Below are 15,225 nucleotides of genomic sequence, written 5' to 3'. Positions count from 1 at the left end.
GTGTGTGTGTGTGTGTGTGTGTGTGTGTGTGTGTGTGTGTGTTTACAGGTGTACTCAGCAGCCAGAAGAGGGTGTCAGATCCCCTAGAGCTAGAATTACAGGTAGTAAGCTGTTCAACCTGAGTGTAGGGAACCAAACTCTGGTCCTCTGAAGGTGGAGCCAAGAGCTCTTAACTGCTGAGCAATCTCTCAAGCCCAACAGAGAGCCTCTTTTTTAAAAAAAATTATTTATTTATTTTTATTTTATGTACATTGGTGTTTCACCTTCAGGTATGTCTATATGAGTTTGTCAGATTCCTTGGAACAGGAGTTACAGACAGTTGTGAGCTGGCGTGTGGGTGCTGGGAATAGAACCCAGGTTTTCTGGAAGAGCAGCAGTGCTCTTAACCACTAAGCCCCGCCTCTAGCTCTCCCGCCCACTTTTTAAATTGGATCTTCACTACAGATAGTATGAGAAGAAGCCATATACATGAGGAAGTGATAGGTAGCCATGGGGCTAAACTGAGGGAGAGAAAGGGAGGGAAGCATCCCCTGTCAGAGCATTCTACCAACCTCTGTCCAGAATGTTGTCTGCCTGAGGACTCCTAGGCATCCCTCAGGCCCGTGCCCAATGTTATCCCCACTTTGGGGCTCCCACATTCCCTGGCACAATTCCTGGCCCAGCACAGAGCACATTGTTGGGGTCAGCAGCTGTGTCCTTAGAAGCCTGGTGACTCCTCAAGGATGGGGCTATGCCTGGCCCATGTCCAAAAACAAAAAGAGAGTAGTGGTAAGAGGCATTTTTCTTGGCCAGTCTACCCAAGAAATGGGGCAAGATGGCATGCCCTCTCTTATACAGCTATGTAGCCTAGTCCAGACCACAGCTGGAGTTATTAGCATGGGCGAAGGGGCTTGGATAGAGAGGTGGGCTGCAAGGCAAATTCTGTACCCAAGGGGTCCTCTTAATTCCCTCCCTGGGATGTTTACACAAACTTCTTGCTGAGGGCAGCTGAGCCAATTGAGTGGGAGAAACCCTTGTACTGGCTCCCACTGCCTCTGCCCCGTTCTTAATTTAGGGCTTCCCTGAGTACCCTGTGGGTAATCTCTCCCACCTCTCGAATGTTCTACCGGGTAGGGTAATGCTATCTCTAAGGCTAGGCCAAGACCCTGTGTCTGCTAGGCACTGAGAAGGCCTAAGGGACAATGGCTTGGTGGGAACCTCAGCCTCGTGATCCTTTAGGTGGGCACGTAACTGCAACAGAGAATTTGGGGCTCAGTTTAGTCTTGTCACTCCTCTGTTATTTCAGGCTATTTATATCCTTTCTTTGGATTCAGAGACCATCACAAGTAAAGCTGACACCATATGCTCCCTTTCTAAAAGGGTTCTAGCAGAGATGATATGAGGCAGCCTTTAGACCAAAGGCCCTGTACGACTTCATAGTGAGCATGCTCACAACTCAGCTGCAGAAGCTGAGCCTGACAGGGCATGCCTGTAAGCCCAGTACTTGGGAGACTGAGGGAGGAGGAGTGTTGCTACAAGTACAAGGTCAGTCTGGGTTACAGTGTGAGATGTTGGATCCACAAGTCAAAACAACAGAACCTCCAGTTATTGAACTACTGACTTGAGAAGAAACCGAGTTTGTCCCTGTAACTGCAGACAGGCCTGTGGGTTACATGCTGGAGTTCACAGGGCACTGGGGAGGCCCCAGGGAGACAGTGTGATCCAGATACTGCCAAACTGTTAGAAGGTCACTGGCTTAAAATGTGCTACTCCCTCCAAGTTTAATAATTTTGGCATAAATTTATGTAGTACAAAAATAAACCTAAAGTTAATTTTTTGTTTGTTTGTTTTGTTTCTGTTTCTGTTTTTGTTTTTCCAAGACAGGGTTTCTCTGTGTAGCCTTGGCTGTCCTGGAACTCACTATGCAGACCAGGCTGGCCTGGAATTTGCAGAGATCCTCCTGCCTCTGCCTCTTGAGTGATGGGATTAAAGGTGTGTGCCACCACTGCCCGGCTCCTAAAGTTAAATTTAAAGAAAACATTTTTAGCCAAATCCTGGAGACAGCACTTCATGGGCCTCTTGCTTCTCTGTGTATCTTGCATGCAAAGGATCCAACATCTTACTTTGGAATCACCCAGTTAGAGTAAGTAAGCTTGGGTCGTGAGACAGGTTTTAGTTCTCTGAACTCAGGGTTCTTCTATCCCACACCACATTGAATACAGTATGCTGAAGCACAGCAAACCAGTGAATGAGAATGGAGATTAGTTGGGAGTCATGAAGTCCTTTGTCTGTGACCTTCCACTAGCATCCAGGGCTATGTCATCTTGTAAACTTATACAAGTCAGGTTAGCATCTCAGACCATTCATAGTTTCTGACACCAAACAGGCCAAAGAGATGCATATTTGAAAGAGATTGTAAGAGAAAAGACTTACAAAGATATCAAGAGGGGAGTAGAGAGATGGTGCAGCAGTTAAGACCACTTGCTACTCTCGCAGAGAAACTGGATTCAGCTCCCAGCATCTGTAACTCCAGTTCCAGGGGATCTGATGCCCAATTCTGGCCTCCACGGGCAGCAGACATGCATGTGATGCACTTATATACATGTAGGCAAAACACTCATATACATTATAAGACAAAAAAAAATTATAAGATATGAAACAAACTTGCCCTTAATAAGGTCCAACAAAGTGGTCCTTTAGAGAAAGGCAAAAGAGCAGGTGGTTTAGATGTATGATTTAGGTACAATAGGACCTGGGCTCAAATCCTAGCCCCACCTGGCACACCGAGCACTGGCATAGCACTGCCCACATGTAATATCAGTACTTGGTAAGCTGAGGTAGGAAGATCAGAAGTTCAAGGTTGTCTTGGGCTACATAGGACGTTTGAGGCAAGTCTGGTGTACATGAACCCTATCCAATTAAAATAAACGAAAATAAGCCTAGTGTGATGGCATATGCCTATAATTCCAGAATCCAGGCAGCAGAGGCAACAGAGTATGACCTTGTTTCAAAAAGCAAGACAAAACAAACAAAATAATAATAAAGTGCCCCAGCATTTGTAATACAGCCAGGTGAAGGTAAATGGTTTAGATGACACCCAGGACAGTAAGTGATTCAAGGGGCCCTACTGACTTCAGCTGGTTTCACTCAGGAAGCCTCAGTTTGCTGACTTGTGATACTGACGTCATGAGAGAGCCAGGCCAACCCCCTCACTGTGTCAGCCTACCTTGAGTAGCTCAGGTGCCTGCTTCTTGAGTTTTTCCATCTTCCACTCATTCTCACAGGGGTTGAGTGAGGAAGGCGGAGCAGTGCAGGAACAGCGGCAGTCGGTCCCTGAACTTAGCGTTTCCACGGAGTAGAAGTCCTCTACTCGTCCACGCCCACTGCGTACCCGGCTGCATGCATCCTTGCTCAGTGGTCTCATGATGCATTTGCAGCGGCAGTCAGAGCCCTCTGAGGTCATCCGTACCTGGTCCAGGTTGCCAAACACCTGCAAAGTGTGGGCAAGAGGGGTTCCATTTGGCCAGCACTGTGGGGACAGGGCTGGGGGTGGGAGGATGGAGGGTGAGTGTAGCAGAATCCAACCTGATGGTCTTTGGGTGGCACTTAGAGGTATGAGAGAAGGAACAGGGACGCAGCAGCATTATTATAATTACAATTCAAATGTTAATGCCCAGCTGTGGAAAAGTTAAAAAAAAAAAACAAAACTGTCAGTGGGGCACCTCAGCTCATGCTTTTAATCCTAGCATTTGGGAAGCAGAGACAGGCAAATCTCTGTGAGTTTGAGGCTAGCCTGGTCTATAAATCCAGTTCCAGGACAGCCAGGGCTACACAGAGAAATCTTGTCAAAAAAAAAAAAAAAAAAAAAAAAAGCACAAGGCTTGGATGAGAGGGCAGCATACTGTTCCTGTCATCTTCTTGCATCTGGAAAAGTAGGTTCCTGACTCAGGGGCTAGTCTAGTGGAGATTCAAAGAAATATAGAAAAAACAAACAAAACAAAAACCCCCAAAATAGTAGCTGGCACATACAAAGCGTGTCTTGTGTGTGAGCCATTAAGACAGATAAGGGCCGGGCAGTGGTGGCACACACCTTTAATCCCAGCACTCGGGAGGCAGAGGCAGGTGGATCTCTGTGAGTTCGAGGCCAGCCTGGTCTACAGAGTGAGATCCAGGAAAGGTGCAAAGCTACACAGAGAAATCCTGTCTCGAAAAACCAAAAGACAGATAAGGGTACAGGCTCAGGGAGTCACAATCTCAAAGACCACACAGCTTTGGCTCCAAGACACATCATTGCTTTGTTTCTCTTTTTATTTATTCTTTGACAGTTTCACTCATGTATACAATATATTTTGGTCATTTTCTTCCCTATTACCCTTTATCATTCCCCTCTCTCTCTCCTGCTGAAGCCCTTTATTCATTTCCTCATGTCCCCCTCCTACTTTGATTGTGTGTGCCCCACTGAGTTTTAAAATGACACCCCTCCCTCACAATCATGAACTGCCAATTGTCTCATAGTGAGGAGTGAGGCCTCAAAAGCCTCTTTTCCTAGGTGACTTCTAAGAACTGTTCTCCTACACCCTGGGTGGAGGTGAACTTCAACAGGTTCTAACCCCATTTCTTCAATGGCAGAATGTAGGACTCTCGGTATTCACCCTTCTCAAAATGGGGATCACATGACAAAACATGACCTCCCCCTTCTCCTTCAACCCCACCCTTGGATGCTACACACCCCATGACCAGATATGGCCACTTGTTTCTGGGGCATCACTAGCTGTGTCCTCAGATACAAACCCAGTGAGATGAGAGGCAGGTGCCTCGCATAGATACACTTGGCTTGTACCTTGGGCTCCAGACCCTTAGTGTACAGCTCATCCCAGCCCAGTCCACAAAAACTCACCCCAGGCCTGTGGCTGCTCAGCTATCACTGGATAAGAAACCATACGGACACAAGTGAGCTCGTGGCACCCTGGGCCTCTGCTAAGGACCAAAGCCCTAAGGAAAGGGACTCAGACCTCCATTTCCTCTATAGACCTCAGACACCTGTTTGAGTCCCTGGCTTCTGCCAGGCCCTGAGTGGGTGACAGGAGAAATAGATCAGGGAACATTCTTCTTCGTATTTTTGTTTCCGTGACAGGGTTTCTCTGTGTAGCCCTGGCTGGCCTTGAACTCAGAGATCTGCCTGCCTCTGCCTCTCGAGTGCTGGGATTAAAAAGGTGTGTGCCACCAAGCCCAGTTTATTCTTGACTCCTTTAGACACAGAGATGTAACACAGAAGCTCTGAGGGCACAAAGACTGTTGAGGGTGGCCTAGAGAAGGGTGCCCTTGAGGACAGGACAGGGCAGTGCTGGGAAACAAATCAGACAGGCAAAAGCAAGAGTGAGTCTGGCTTTTCAGGAGCCTTGGGGGTTGGGTGGGAAGGTCACTCCTACTGGTGCTTTCAGGGGTGCACGGTGGCAGCAGGTGAGGCTACAGACATGGCAGAACCAAATCTGGGAGGTCCTGGGGCTGGCTGGCTGAGGATCTCAGCTTTCTGCTTGAATCTGAAATGTTCCCCAAGATTCTTGTGTAAAGGTTCAGTTGACTGCTGATGGGCCAGGGAGGTGGAATCACAAAGGCTCTGAGCTCACTGTGGCTTAATTCACTGATGGGTTCATAATTGGGTGGCATTTTGAGAGGTGGTGCAAGCCGGGAGGGGCCTAGCTGGGGGAAGTAGGTCACTGAGGGTGTGCCCCTGAAGAGTGGGTCTCATCTGCAGCCCATCCTTTGCCTTCCCTTTCCCTCCCGACTCCTTTCATCTTTCACTACAACCTGCATCCTCCATAGCTTCATAGGAAATCCACACAACCTGGGCTCACCCTCTCCAATATGTTTTTTTGTTTGTTTTTTGAGACAAGGTTTCTCTGTATAGCCCTAGCTGTCCTGGAACTAGATTTGTAGACAGACCATGCTGTCCTTGAACTCACAGAGATCCCCCTGCCTCTGCCTCCTGAGTGCTGGGATTAAAAGTGTGTGCCACCACCGCCCAGCCCAATGTGCTATTTGATGGCAGGGAGGCTGGAGTCCATGGCCAACCAGGTTAGCTTGGGCTGACACCTGTGAGCACAGATCACTGCTGCCTATCCCACCAAGGACATAGGTGGGCTGACAGATAGAGTGACCCGGTCCCACACTCAGACAAGGCAGGAACACACTGGGCTGTAGGCTATCTGTTTCTCTGTGTGGGTGCACTGGTCTACTTTTTTCTATTGTTCGCAACATCCCACAGATGAGGAAACAGCCCCTAAGCCATAAAATGCCCGGTTGGAGAGGATGAGCCTGGGCCGTGTGGATTTCCTCTGTTTTTTTCTTTTCCTGCAGCTGTGCAGAGGCCAGGGAACAGTGGGTGGAGAGGAGAGTTAGAAAGGAGGCTGCAGTCCTGCTCTCTGCCCTGGTCCTCTGTGGGTGGAGTTCACTCTGGATGCTGCAGGCGAATGTTCCCCTCCTTTCGAACAGACAGTCAGTCTCAGAAGCCTGCCGGTTCTCTAGGCCTTCTGTTGTCCCCAGAACCCCTCAGAGAGGAACTCAATGTCCTCTCTCAGCTCTGTTAAAACTCCATGACACTGTATTACTTCCACATCAGTGTCAAAAGCCCAGTAGGTAGATGTGTGTATGTGTTCTGTGTGGTCAAACCATAGAGGGGTCTCCTGGAGGCCCCCCATCTATTGCCTCAAACCCCACCCAACCAGCAGCTGCCTCCACATTACACTGCTACATTCCTTCCTCCTCAGATGAGGTGCTATGTCCTGATGGGGGTGGCCAAGGCTCTCACACTGTCAGGAGCTGGAAGAAGGCCCCTGATCCCAAGCCCAATTGCCAGGAATGCAGCAAGGTCGTGCCTCCAGTAGGGTAAAGCTGGAAATAGCCAAGCCCCATGGTGAAAAGCTCTGTCTGGACTATAGTTCTGGCACCTATACCTCCTTCCTGTATGACCTCAAGCCCTTAGAATTCAGCTTCCCCCTCTGTAAAATGGGGTGGCTATTAACCCCTTCTCGAGCTTGTCATGAAACTGCAGTCAGTGTATGGAGAGCACCTGGTGTAGTTCTTGCCCAGAGTAACTCCTACTTTAAGCAATCTGTGCTATATGTGCTGTTTCTGGAAGCCCTTCCTCCTATTACTGTATTACCTCTGGGTTTTCCATCTCTCTTTGTCCTTAACACAACCCCATGGTACATTAGGGAAGGCTAGAAGCTTGTCCATTCAGACTGATTCTAAAACTTTGTTTACATGTTTACATGTCCTTCCCCTGAGCACCTATGGTCACCAAGTCAAGGCTTCTGTCCTAGCAACTGAGCTGGGACTGACAGAGGTCTGCACAGAAGGAGGTCATTGGATCTGGGGCTACCTCCTGGGTCTGTTCCTTGGCATGAAGGCTGAAAGTTGCTGTCAAATAGGAAAGTCCCTGCCTTAGCCCCCATCTTTCCTTGCAGCTGTGCACAGCACATGCCCTGCCAAAGCTCCCAGATGTGTTAGTGGTGGTGGTTAGTGCTGAGAAGGCCTCTGAGTATTTATTTGCAAGGAAAGCTCACAGTGAGCCGCTACAGGGTAGCTTGGGGTGTTTTTGGAGAGAGTTGGATAAATCTGGTTGGAGTAAGGGAGTGTTCTTGTAATGGCTGGGCAGGCTCACATGAGGTTGTCTTTTAAAGCTGGGGCTGCCTTCTTCTTCATGACTATTCCACTTCACCTGAGGCAGTTTCCCTGCAAAGCCCTCAATTGAAGTCCATGGTCATCTGGACACCTCTTTCTGGAGGCCCCAAATTCAATTCAGGTAAGCTATATGCAGGATCTTCTCCCATCCTATCTACTTTCCCTCTTTCCCAGGCAAGGACTCTGTGCCTCCTCTGAACTCTGGACAATTCACTAGTAATGGTTTCCTAAGGTTTACCCTAAATATTTCCCACCTTTGTACCTTGCTACCAACTCCATGACCATAGCCCAGTGTCAGTATGTATTCCTCTCTGCTGGATTAATCTTCCAAAATTACTTTTCTTTGATGATCTGTTACTCTCTGGCTCCACAGATCTTAGTTCCATATTGCCTCCATTAAGTTCTGGACTGGGCTGGGGCTGTGCCTCAGAAGTATCTGGGATTGTACTTGGAATGTGCAGATACCCCAGTGTCCCAGAGTGATGATGATGATGATGATGATGATGATGATTTGTTTTTTGGGAGACGAGGTTTCTCTGTGTATCCCTCGCTGTCCTGCAACTAGCTCTGTAGACCAGGCTGGCCTCCAACTCATAGAGACCCACCTCCCGAGTGCTGGGCTTAAAGGTGTGAGCCACCACCACTCAGCCCCAGTGTGACTCTTTTGTTGTTGTTTTTGTTTTTTTTTCCGAGACAGGGTTTCTCTGTGTAATTTTGGTGACTGTCCTGGAGCTCGCTCTATAGACCAGGCTGGCCTTGAACTCAGAGATCCGCCTGGCTCTGCCTCTGGAGTGCTGGGATTAAAGTCATGTGCCACTTCCTGGCAGCCTAGTGTGATTCTTCAGGGTGTTCAAATTTATTCCCTGGGGAGGGACCACTAATACTTGGCAGTGTTAACAGGACAGTTGTATGTGATGCTAAATGTATAATGCTGGGCATGGACCTTGGTCCTGGTATTCTGCCAAAAGAAGTGTTGATGCAGGTCCATTTCTTTTTTGTTGTTTTGTCTTTTTTTTTTTTTTTTTCTTCCCAGAGCTGAGGACCGAACCCAGGGCCTTGCGCTAGGCAAGCACTCTACCACTGAGCTAAATCCCCAACCCTGCAGGTCCATTTCTTATAGAGAGATGGTGGGGTTTTGCTTGGCCTGACACTGTACCAGAAAGAGGACTCCATCACCCTGTCATTCTGCTTTTTCTGCTCAGGAGCCTGCTTCCAATTACACCCACATGAGGAAACTCCAGGGGTAGATGTGAAGCACTACCTAAGCCCCCGGCCCAGGAAACCTGGCCCAGGAAACCACCGCCTGCTGGACTAACCCTGGTTGGTCCCTTGCTCTGGCTCCCACAGGCATCAGTTTTCTCTCTTTGCTCAAGCACCTTTCCACCCCTGCATGTATGCAGAATGAAGTCCCAGCAGCTTTTTCTCAGATAGAGAGACAGGTAAATGATCACTTCCAGGAGTGTCTACTGCCATGCCTGGGTGTCATAGGGTGCTACTTGCCTGTCCTCCCCAACCTCAATGCTGGGCAGCCATGCAGAAATACCAGGGCAGCTATGAGTTCCCCCTCCTACTTCAGGCCAGACAAAGCACTTCCTTAGATGGAAACTCCAAATCCTGTTTAGGAGAGCCTCACTATAAACATAAACTTAAAATGCAGGGAGACCAACAGAGTACTAGGGTGAGTGTAATGGGCAGGAGCCTGCCAGAAAGAGGAAGCCTGCTGAGGAGAAAATTTAAAGCTCTAGGACCCTCGATCCATTTTAAGTTCCAAGGTGGTCCTCTAAGCCCCCCAATCTTACCCCAACAAAAACAGGCCATGCTTGGAGGGGAAGAAGCTGGGTCCTTACTGTGGAAAGAGAGGGTGATAATGAGAACAGCTCTGCAGAGCCAGCAGGAGACTGGCTGGGCAGGAATGCAGAGTAAATTCACCCATCACTTGATTTTTATTTTTCCCAGCTGGCTGAAGTAGAGCAGGGATGGGAGGTGTCTTGGGGAGGGTGTGCTGGGTCCGCAGAGGCTTTGTCCTCCCCTACTCCACCAGCTCCAGCTTGCCCTGGGACAAGTAAATATACCCCCTTCCCAACCTAGCAAGTGTTTGGCTGACTCACTACATAAACAGGGTGTTGGGTTTTCTTTGTCTTGGCTTTGTTTTGGATGAAAGCCCTCCTGCTCTCTAGCCCTTTGCAAAACTCAGAGATGCTCAAGTCCAAAAGTCCTTCCCAGCCAGAGGACAGTCAGGGGGTGAGAAAGTTCTGATCAGGTCATTTGGGATTTTGCTCACTGAACCAGAGGGGACATTGATGATTTCTAGATTCAACGAGATTATGCAGAATGTTTAGCATCACACCTAGTAGGTGCCCAATAGATGATAGATACTATGCTACCACAAGAACCCCAGGAGGAACTGAAGCCCAGAGTCATATTTCCAAGTTTGTACAGCAAAAGAATAGCTTTTACCCTTTACCTGTTCATAGGCAGGCTCAGATTCTACTAGAAAAAAAATGGAATGACATCAAGAGAAGTCACTGCTTCTCTTATCCTCTGTTTCCCTCTAGGCCAGTGACCCACAACCATAAAATCATTTCATTGCTACTTCATAACTGTTATGAATCGTAAATATCTGATATGCAGGATATGTGACCCCAGTGAAAGGGTCATTTATCTCGACTCTAGAGGGGTCGAGACCTACAGGTTGAAAAATATTGCTCTAGGCTCATCTTCATCTTCATCAGGTCATTTCTAGATTACCCTTAAGGGGTTCTTGATCTGTCTCAAATACTCGCTCCCTCTATGTTCTGGATTTAATACCTGGTTTTGGGATTGGGTTTGATTTTAGGTGTGGTGCTAAACATTCTGCATAATCTCACTGAATCTAGAAATCATCAACAGTAGAGAGTGGGTATAATCTCCCCTCCCCATGCTTATAGGTGAAGAAATGGTGAATGTCTTTAATCTCAAGAGTTGGGGAGGCAGATGCTATAGGATCTCTGAGAGTTTTAGGCCAGCCTAAACTACACATTGTGTTCCAGACCAGACAGATTTTTTTTTTTTTTTTTTTTTTTTTTCAGCACAGGGTTTCTCTGTGTAACAAGCCTGGCCATCCTGGAACTCGCTTTGTAGACCAGGCTGGCCTCGAACTTACTGAGATCTGCCTGTCGCTGCCTCTAGAGTGTAAAGGCGTGCACCACTACCCCTCGGCAGGCAAGCCAGAATTACAGTGAGACTGGTTCAACAAAGGAAGGAAGGAAAGAGGGAAGGAAGGAAGGACAGACAGACGGAGGCTAAAAGAGGTAAAAGCACCAGCGACAGGTGAATAGTGTGTGAATTCAGGTCTCTGAGGCCAAGGCAAGAGGCCAGCCCAGAAAGATTCACTGAGGAAAGAACTTTGGGTGCCCAGCCTCTCCTGAAAGCCTTGGTAGCCCGGGAGTCCCCGGATAACAGCTGCCCACGGGTCTACACTCACGTGGTCAACCTTCCATGGAAACTCAACAAGTTGCTCTTATTGAGCACCTTCCCCCGCCCCGCCCCAGAGCACCTGGGACTTCCCAACTTGATCTTGGGTTTGAGGCCTGATCTCTGAGCATTAAGATAAGGTCCACATCGCCTCTTCCTCAGGCTCCAGGATCTAAGCACCCTATCATTATCAGTGCTTCTTCTCCCACTTGTTCCTTTCTCAAGAGTTTTGATTCCAGCAGAGTCCAGACTAAGTCCGAAGTCTGATCTGCCTTTCCTAGTCCCCATCTCCCTACTGAAGGCACCCTCCTTGGCGTGCACCCTCAGCCACAGCGCCCCCTGGCGCCGGGCACCGCTGAGCTGCGCCAGGTTCCAGCAGCGCACGTACCTTGTTGTCAGGCCGCACAGGATCCGCCCGAAGCAAAAGCAGCAGCAGCGGCAGCAGCAACAGCCTCAACTGGAGGCACCAAGGCCAGAGGGCTGCCGCTGCCATGGCTCGACGGGCACCACCGTCTCCGCAAGCACGCTAGGGAGCGCCGGCAACACTGCGAGTTCGATGCTGCAGCCCAGCTCTGCAGCGGGGACGGCCCCCAGCCCGGTGCCCCTGCAGCGCCACTGGGGGCGGAGCTAGGGTGGAGAGGTGCCCGCCCCTCCCCTCCCCATCCTTCCCCTGCCGTCCTGCGGCTTTGCCAAGTGCCTCTAGGAGAAAGCAGTAGCAGCAGCCAGGTAGTAAGAGAAGTGCGGGCTCGCGGCGGACCGAGGCCACGTTCTGTGAAATGAAGGACTTTGGACATGTCCCTTTGCCTTTTGAGTCTCAGTTTCCCCATCGATAAAAGGGAGAAAACAGCCGGGCGCTGGTGGCGCACGCCTTTCGGGAGGCAAGGTCAGGAGGAATGCTGAGTTTGAGGCGAGCCTGGTCCACAAAGGGAGTTCCAGGATAGCCAGGAGTACACAAAGAAACCCTGTCTCGAAAAACAAACAAACAAAAAAACCCAAAGAAACAAAAAGGAGAAAATAGTCAAATAGTCTTTTTGGAATGGTTACAACGTCCAAGTGGTACTTTCAGTTCACTCTTTGCTCTGACAACGCCATCCCGTCTCTGCCCCAGACACTGTTGGTTCTAGCCTTTTCAAGGCTCAGCCCCTTCTCTTTTACGTTTTCCATCTTTTCCCTCTCTGTTGTGCCAATAACAGTTACCTTTTAACAGCCCTCTCCTTTCCATTCTCAGTGGAGCGTCTGATTCTTCAGTTTCCCAGGCAGCTATTGCTCTTTCCAGGGGTCTGAGGCCTCTGCTACACCTAGGTGCTTCTTTTTTTTTTTTTTTTTTTTTTTTTTTTTGAGATGCACTGTAATGAAATGCAAGACATATCTCTTATCCTTCCTTGTTCAGTGTTCTCTCTCTCAGTCTGTGTGTAGTGCAGTGTATTTACATATACTCCCTGGAAGATGATGGTGTCTTCTTCCTCCAATGCTTCTTCTTTTTTTTTTTGAGACAGAGTCTCTCACTGAACCTGAAGCCCTTTCTTTTGGCTATACTGGTTGGCCAATGAGCTCCAGGGACCCTCCTGTTTCTGCCTCTCCACTTCTGATGTTTTACAAACACACACCATGCCCACCTTCTAATGTGGATGCTGGGAGTTCCTGATCCAGGTTCTTATGTTTGCAAAGCAAGAACTTTAACTGCTGAGTCAGTCATTCATTTCCGCAGCCTGAGTTCTGGGTCACACTCTTTTAAATTGCTCCCACCTCAGTCTCCCCTTTTATTTCAACAGGGGGTCCTTTCCAGACTTTCTTGCAGGCCCTTCCAACCCTCTACACACTCTTAGGGGCTGGGCTCCCTTTCTCTTCTATACTCACTGTAGGTGACCCCTCTTCTGATCACTTGTATGTTAACCTGGCTTACCGGGCCTCCATTGCACTAACAAGGGACACTGACTTGTGCCGTAAATGCTGCCAAACCCATTTACTCCTTACCTCTGCTTGTCTGAGTCTCTCCAGCCAGCAGCCTCAACTTGTTAGAAAAATTCTCAGGCCCCAAGCCCAGTTACTGAACCAGATTCACCAGGAGGTGGGGGTTCAGCAATTTACACTCTCAGGAGCCCTCAGGGGCTATAGAGTTGGAGAACGACTGAGCTAGCCTGAGGCCTAATTACTGTACGACTCTCAGCTGACTTCAGGTAAAACATCATGTATGCAGTGTTTGTTTCTGGAGATCCTCTGCAGAACTCTTCCAGGCCTAGTATAAAAACCAATTATTGGGCATGCTCTTCTGTACACAGACCAAGTTTGAAAGGACACACAGGACACCAGCATGGTGGCTATTTCCAAGGACGAGGATCTTACAGACAGGAATTGATGAAGAATCTTTATTAGATACTTTCCTTTTATTTAATTGTGGGTTTTACAACATGCCGCATATGTTTTCAAAATATAGACAAAGTATACCTTTTTTTCTCTCCCCCAGACAGGGTTTCTCTGTGTAGCCCTGACTGTCCTGGAACTCCCTCTGCAGACCAGGCTGGCCTTGAACTCACAGAGACCCGTCTGCCTCTGCCTCCCGAGTGCTGGGATTAAAGGCAGGCACCACCACTGACTGTGCCACCACTGCCACTAGGCGACAAGGTAGACTTGAAATAAATCCAACAAGGCAAGAATTCTCTTTTCCAGCTTTCTCATAGATGCAGGCAGCCTGGTTGACTCTTTAAGGCAGGTCCTGCTTCTAGCAAGGCAGAGACAGGCCATGGGAGGAACTCTGCCCCCTTCTGGACAACCTAGCGCCCTCCTACAGTCATCTCTGTCACCATGAATAAATAACCCATAGCTCAAATGTACCAAGTCCCTAATTGGCTTTGGGACCTCCATCTGAGCTGGTACTTCCACAGACGGTCTTCTCACTCAGCCTGGCTCACTCTTGCTAACCCCCCACCTTCGGTGCTCCCTGTCTCTGCCACACACTCCCAGCCCGCCTAGCACACCTGAGATTCTTAGCTATAGCACTCATGCGATTGTAGGGTTGTGTGACTTATGTCTGCATCATTCACTGTAGGGTAAGGACGCCACGATGAGGCCCACACTTGGCTTGTTTTTAGCTGTAGCCCTGCCTGCCTCTGGCCTCTTCAGGATGGGTCTTCTGCAGCCTTACCTCATCCTTAGATATATTCCTTTCCATTCTTCTGTCTTCTCTGTAAATGTTGAGAGCCCTTTAAATCTGTCTTACAGAACCTGTCTCCTCAACTTAGAGCAGAGGGCACTCACTTTTCAGGATTGTGGGGAAAATGTCAAAAAATTAGAAAAAAGGCCCAGTGTGGGTGCTGGACCCTTAGTGGATGCCTATTTAGTGAGTATCTACTGCATGCTGCTCGGTAGCAGAGGAGATAATGGTGAGAGAGTAAAGGATTGGCTGGTCAAGGGTATCTGGGAAGGCTTTGGGAAGGAGGAAGCATGGAGCTGAAAAGGAGAAAGAGTTGTCTTCAGGAGCTGTGCATGTGGTTGAACTAATCTTTGGGTTGACTTAGTCTCCATCCACCTTTCAATCCTCAGGTATCAGATGTCTGCAGGGCACTTGGCATTCCAGGGAAGAACATTCCAGGGAAGGGGAAGTTCTGCATCCAGGGTCTCTGGGAAGACCATGTGATCCTGACACATTTTAAAATGCACAGCTGAAGAAGGATTTCTTCCCCACAACACTAAGGGACCTCCTTTGTTGCAGGGGCCTGCCGCAGAGTACAACTCCCTGGCCTTGGGGAGCTCAGAAACAGTGGCAAGGAAGTAACGACTTCAAGCCCATTTCTTACAGTCCACCTAGACAGATAGGGTCATGTGGAACACAGAGAGACCTAGTTGTCCCTCCATGGGAGATATTAAGGAAGTGCAACTGAGGAATTGGAACAGGATCTAAGAAGATGAGTTAAGAGTTTACAGTGGTCAGCCATTGCAGCTTTCTTCTTTCTTTTTCTTTCTTTCTTTCTTTTTTTGAGACAGGGTTTCTTCTTGTAGCCTTGGCTGTTCTGAAACTCCCTCTGTAGACCAAGCTGGCCTCAAACTCACAGAGATCCACCTGCCTCTGCCTCCCGAGTGCTGGGATTAAAGGTGTGTGCCACTACTGCTCAG

General features: G+C 48.8%; 1 protein-coding gene across 2 annotated transcripts in view; it reads right to left on the bottom strand.

The window, feature by feature from the left end:
* Positions 1-12,439, bottom strand: part of Olfml2a (olfactomedin like 2A) — a 31,412-nt gene extending 18,973 nt beyond the window's left edge. The window contains exons 1-2 of one of the 2 annotated variants that reach the window (XM_059260227.1): positions 12,313-12,439; positions 3,206-3,469 (exon numbers count right to left, since the gene is read on the bottom strand). In XM_059260227.1, the coding sequence (XP_059116210.1) occupies positions 3,206-3,442 (237 nt within the window). In that variant the 5' untranslated portion in view covers positions 3,443-3,469; positions 12,313-12,439. Of the gene's footprint in view, positions 1-3,205; positions 3,470-11,503; positions 11,696-12,312 lie in introns of those variants that run through there. The other variant, XM_059260228.1, reaches the window with a different exon arrangement.
* Between the last annotated feature and the right edge of the window lie 2,786 nt (positions 12,440-15,225).

The sequence above is a fragment of the Peromyscus eremicus genome, chromosome 4 (genome assembly GCF_949786415.1).
Source record: "Peromyscus eremicus chromosome 4, PerEre_H2_v1, whole genome shotgun sequence".
Lineage (NCBI taxonomy): Eukaryota > Metazoa > Chordata > Mammalia > Rodentia > Cricetidae > Peromyscus > Peromyscus eremicus.
The sequence above is the reverse complement of the archived record's forward strand: the minus strand, read 5'-3'. Positions and strand labels throughout refer to the sequence as shown.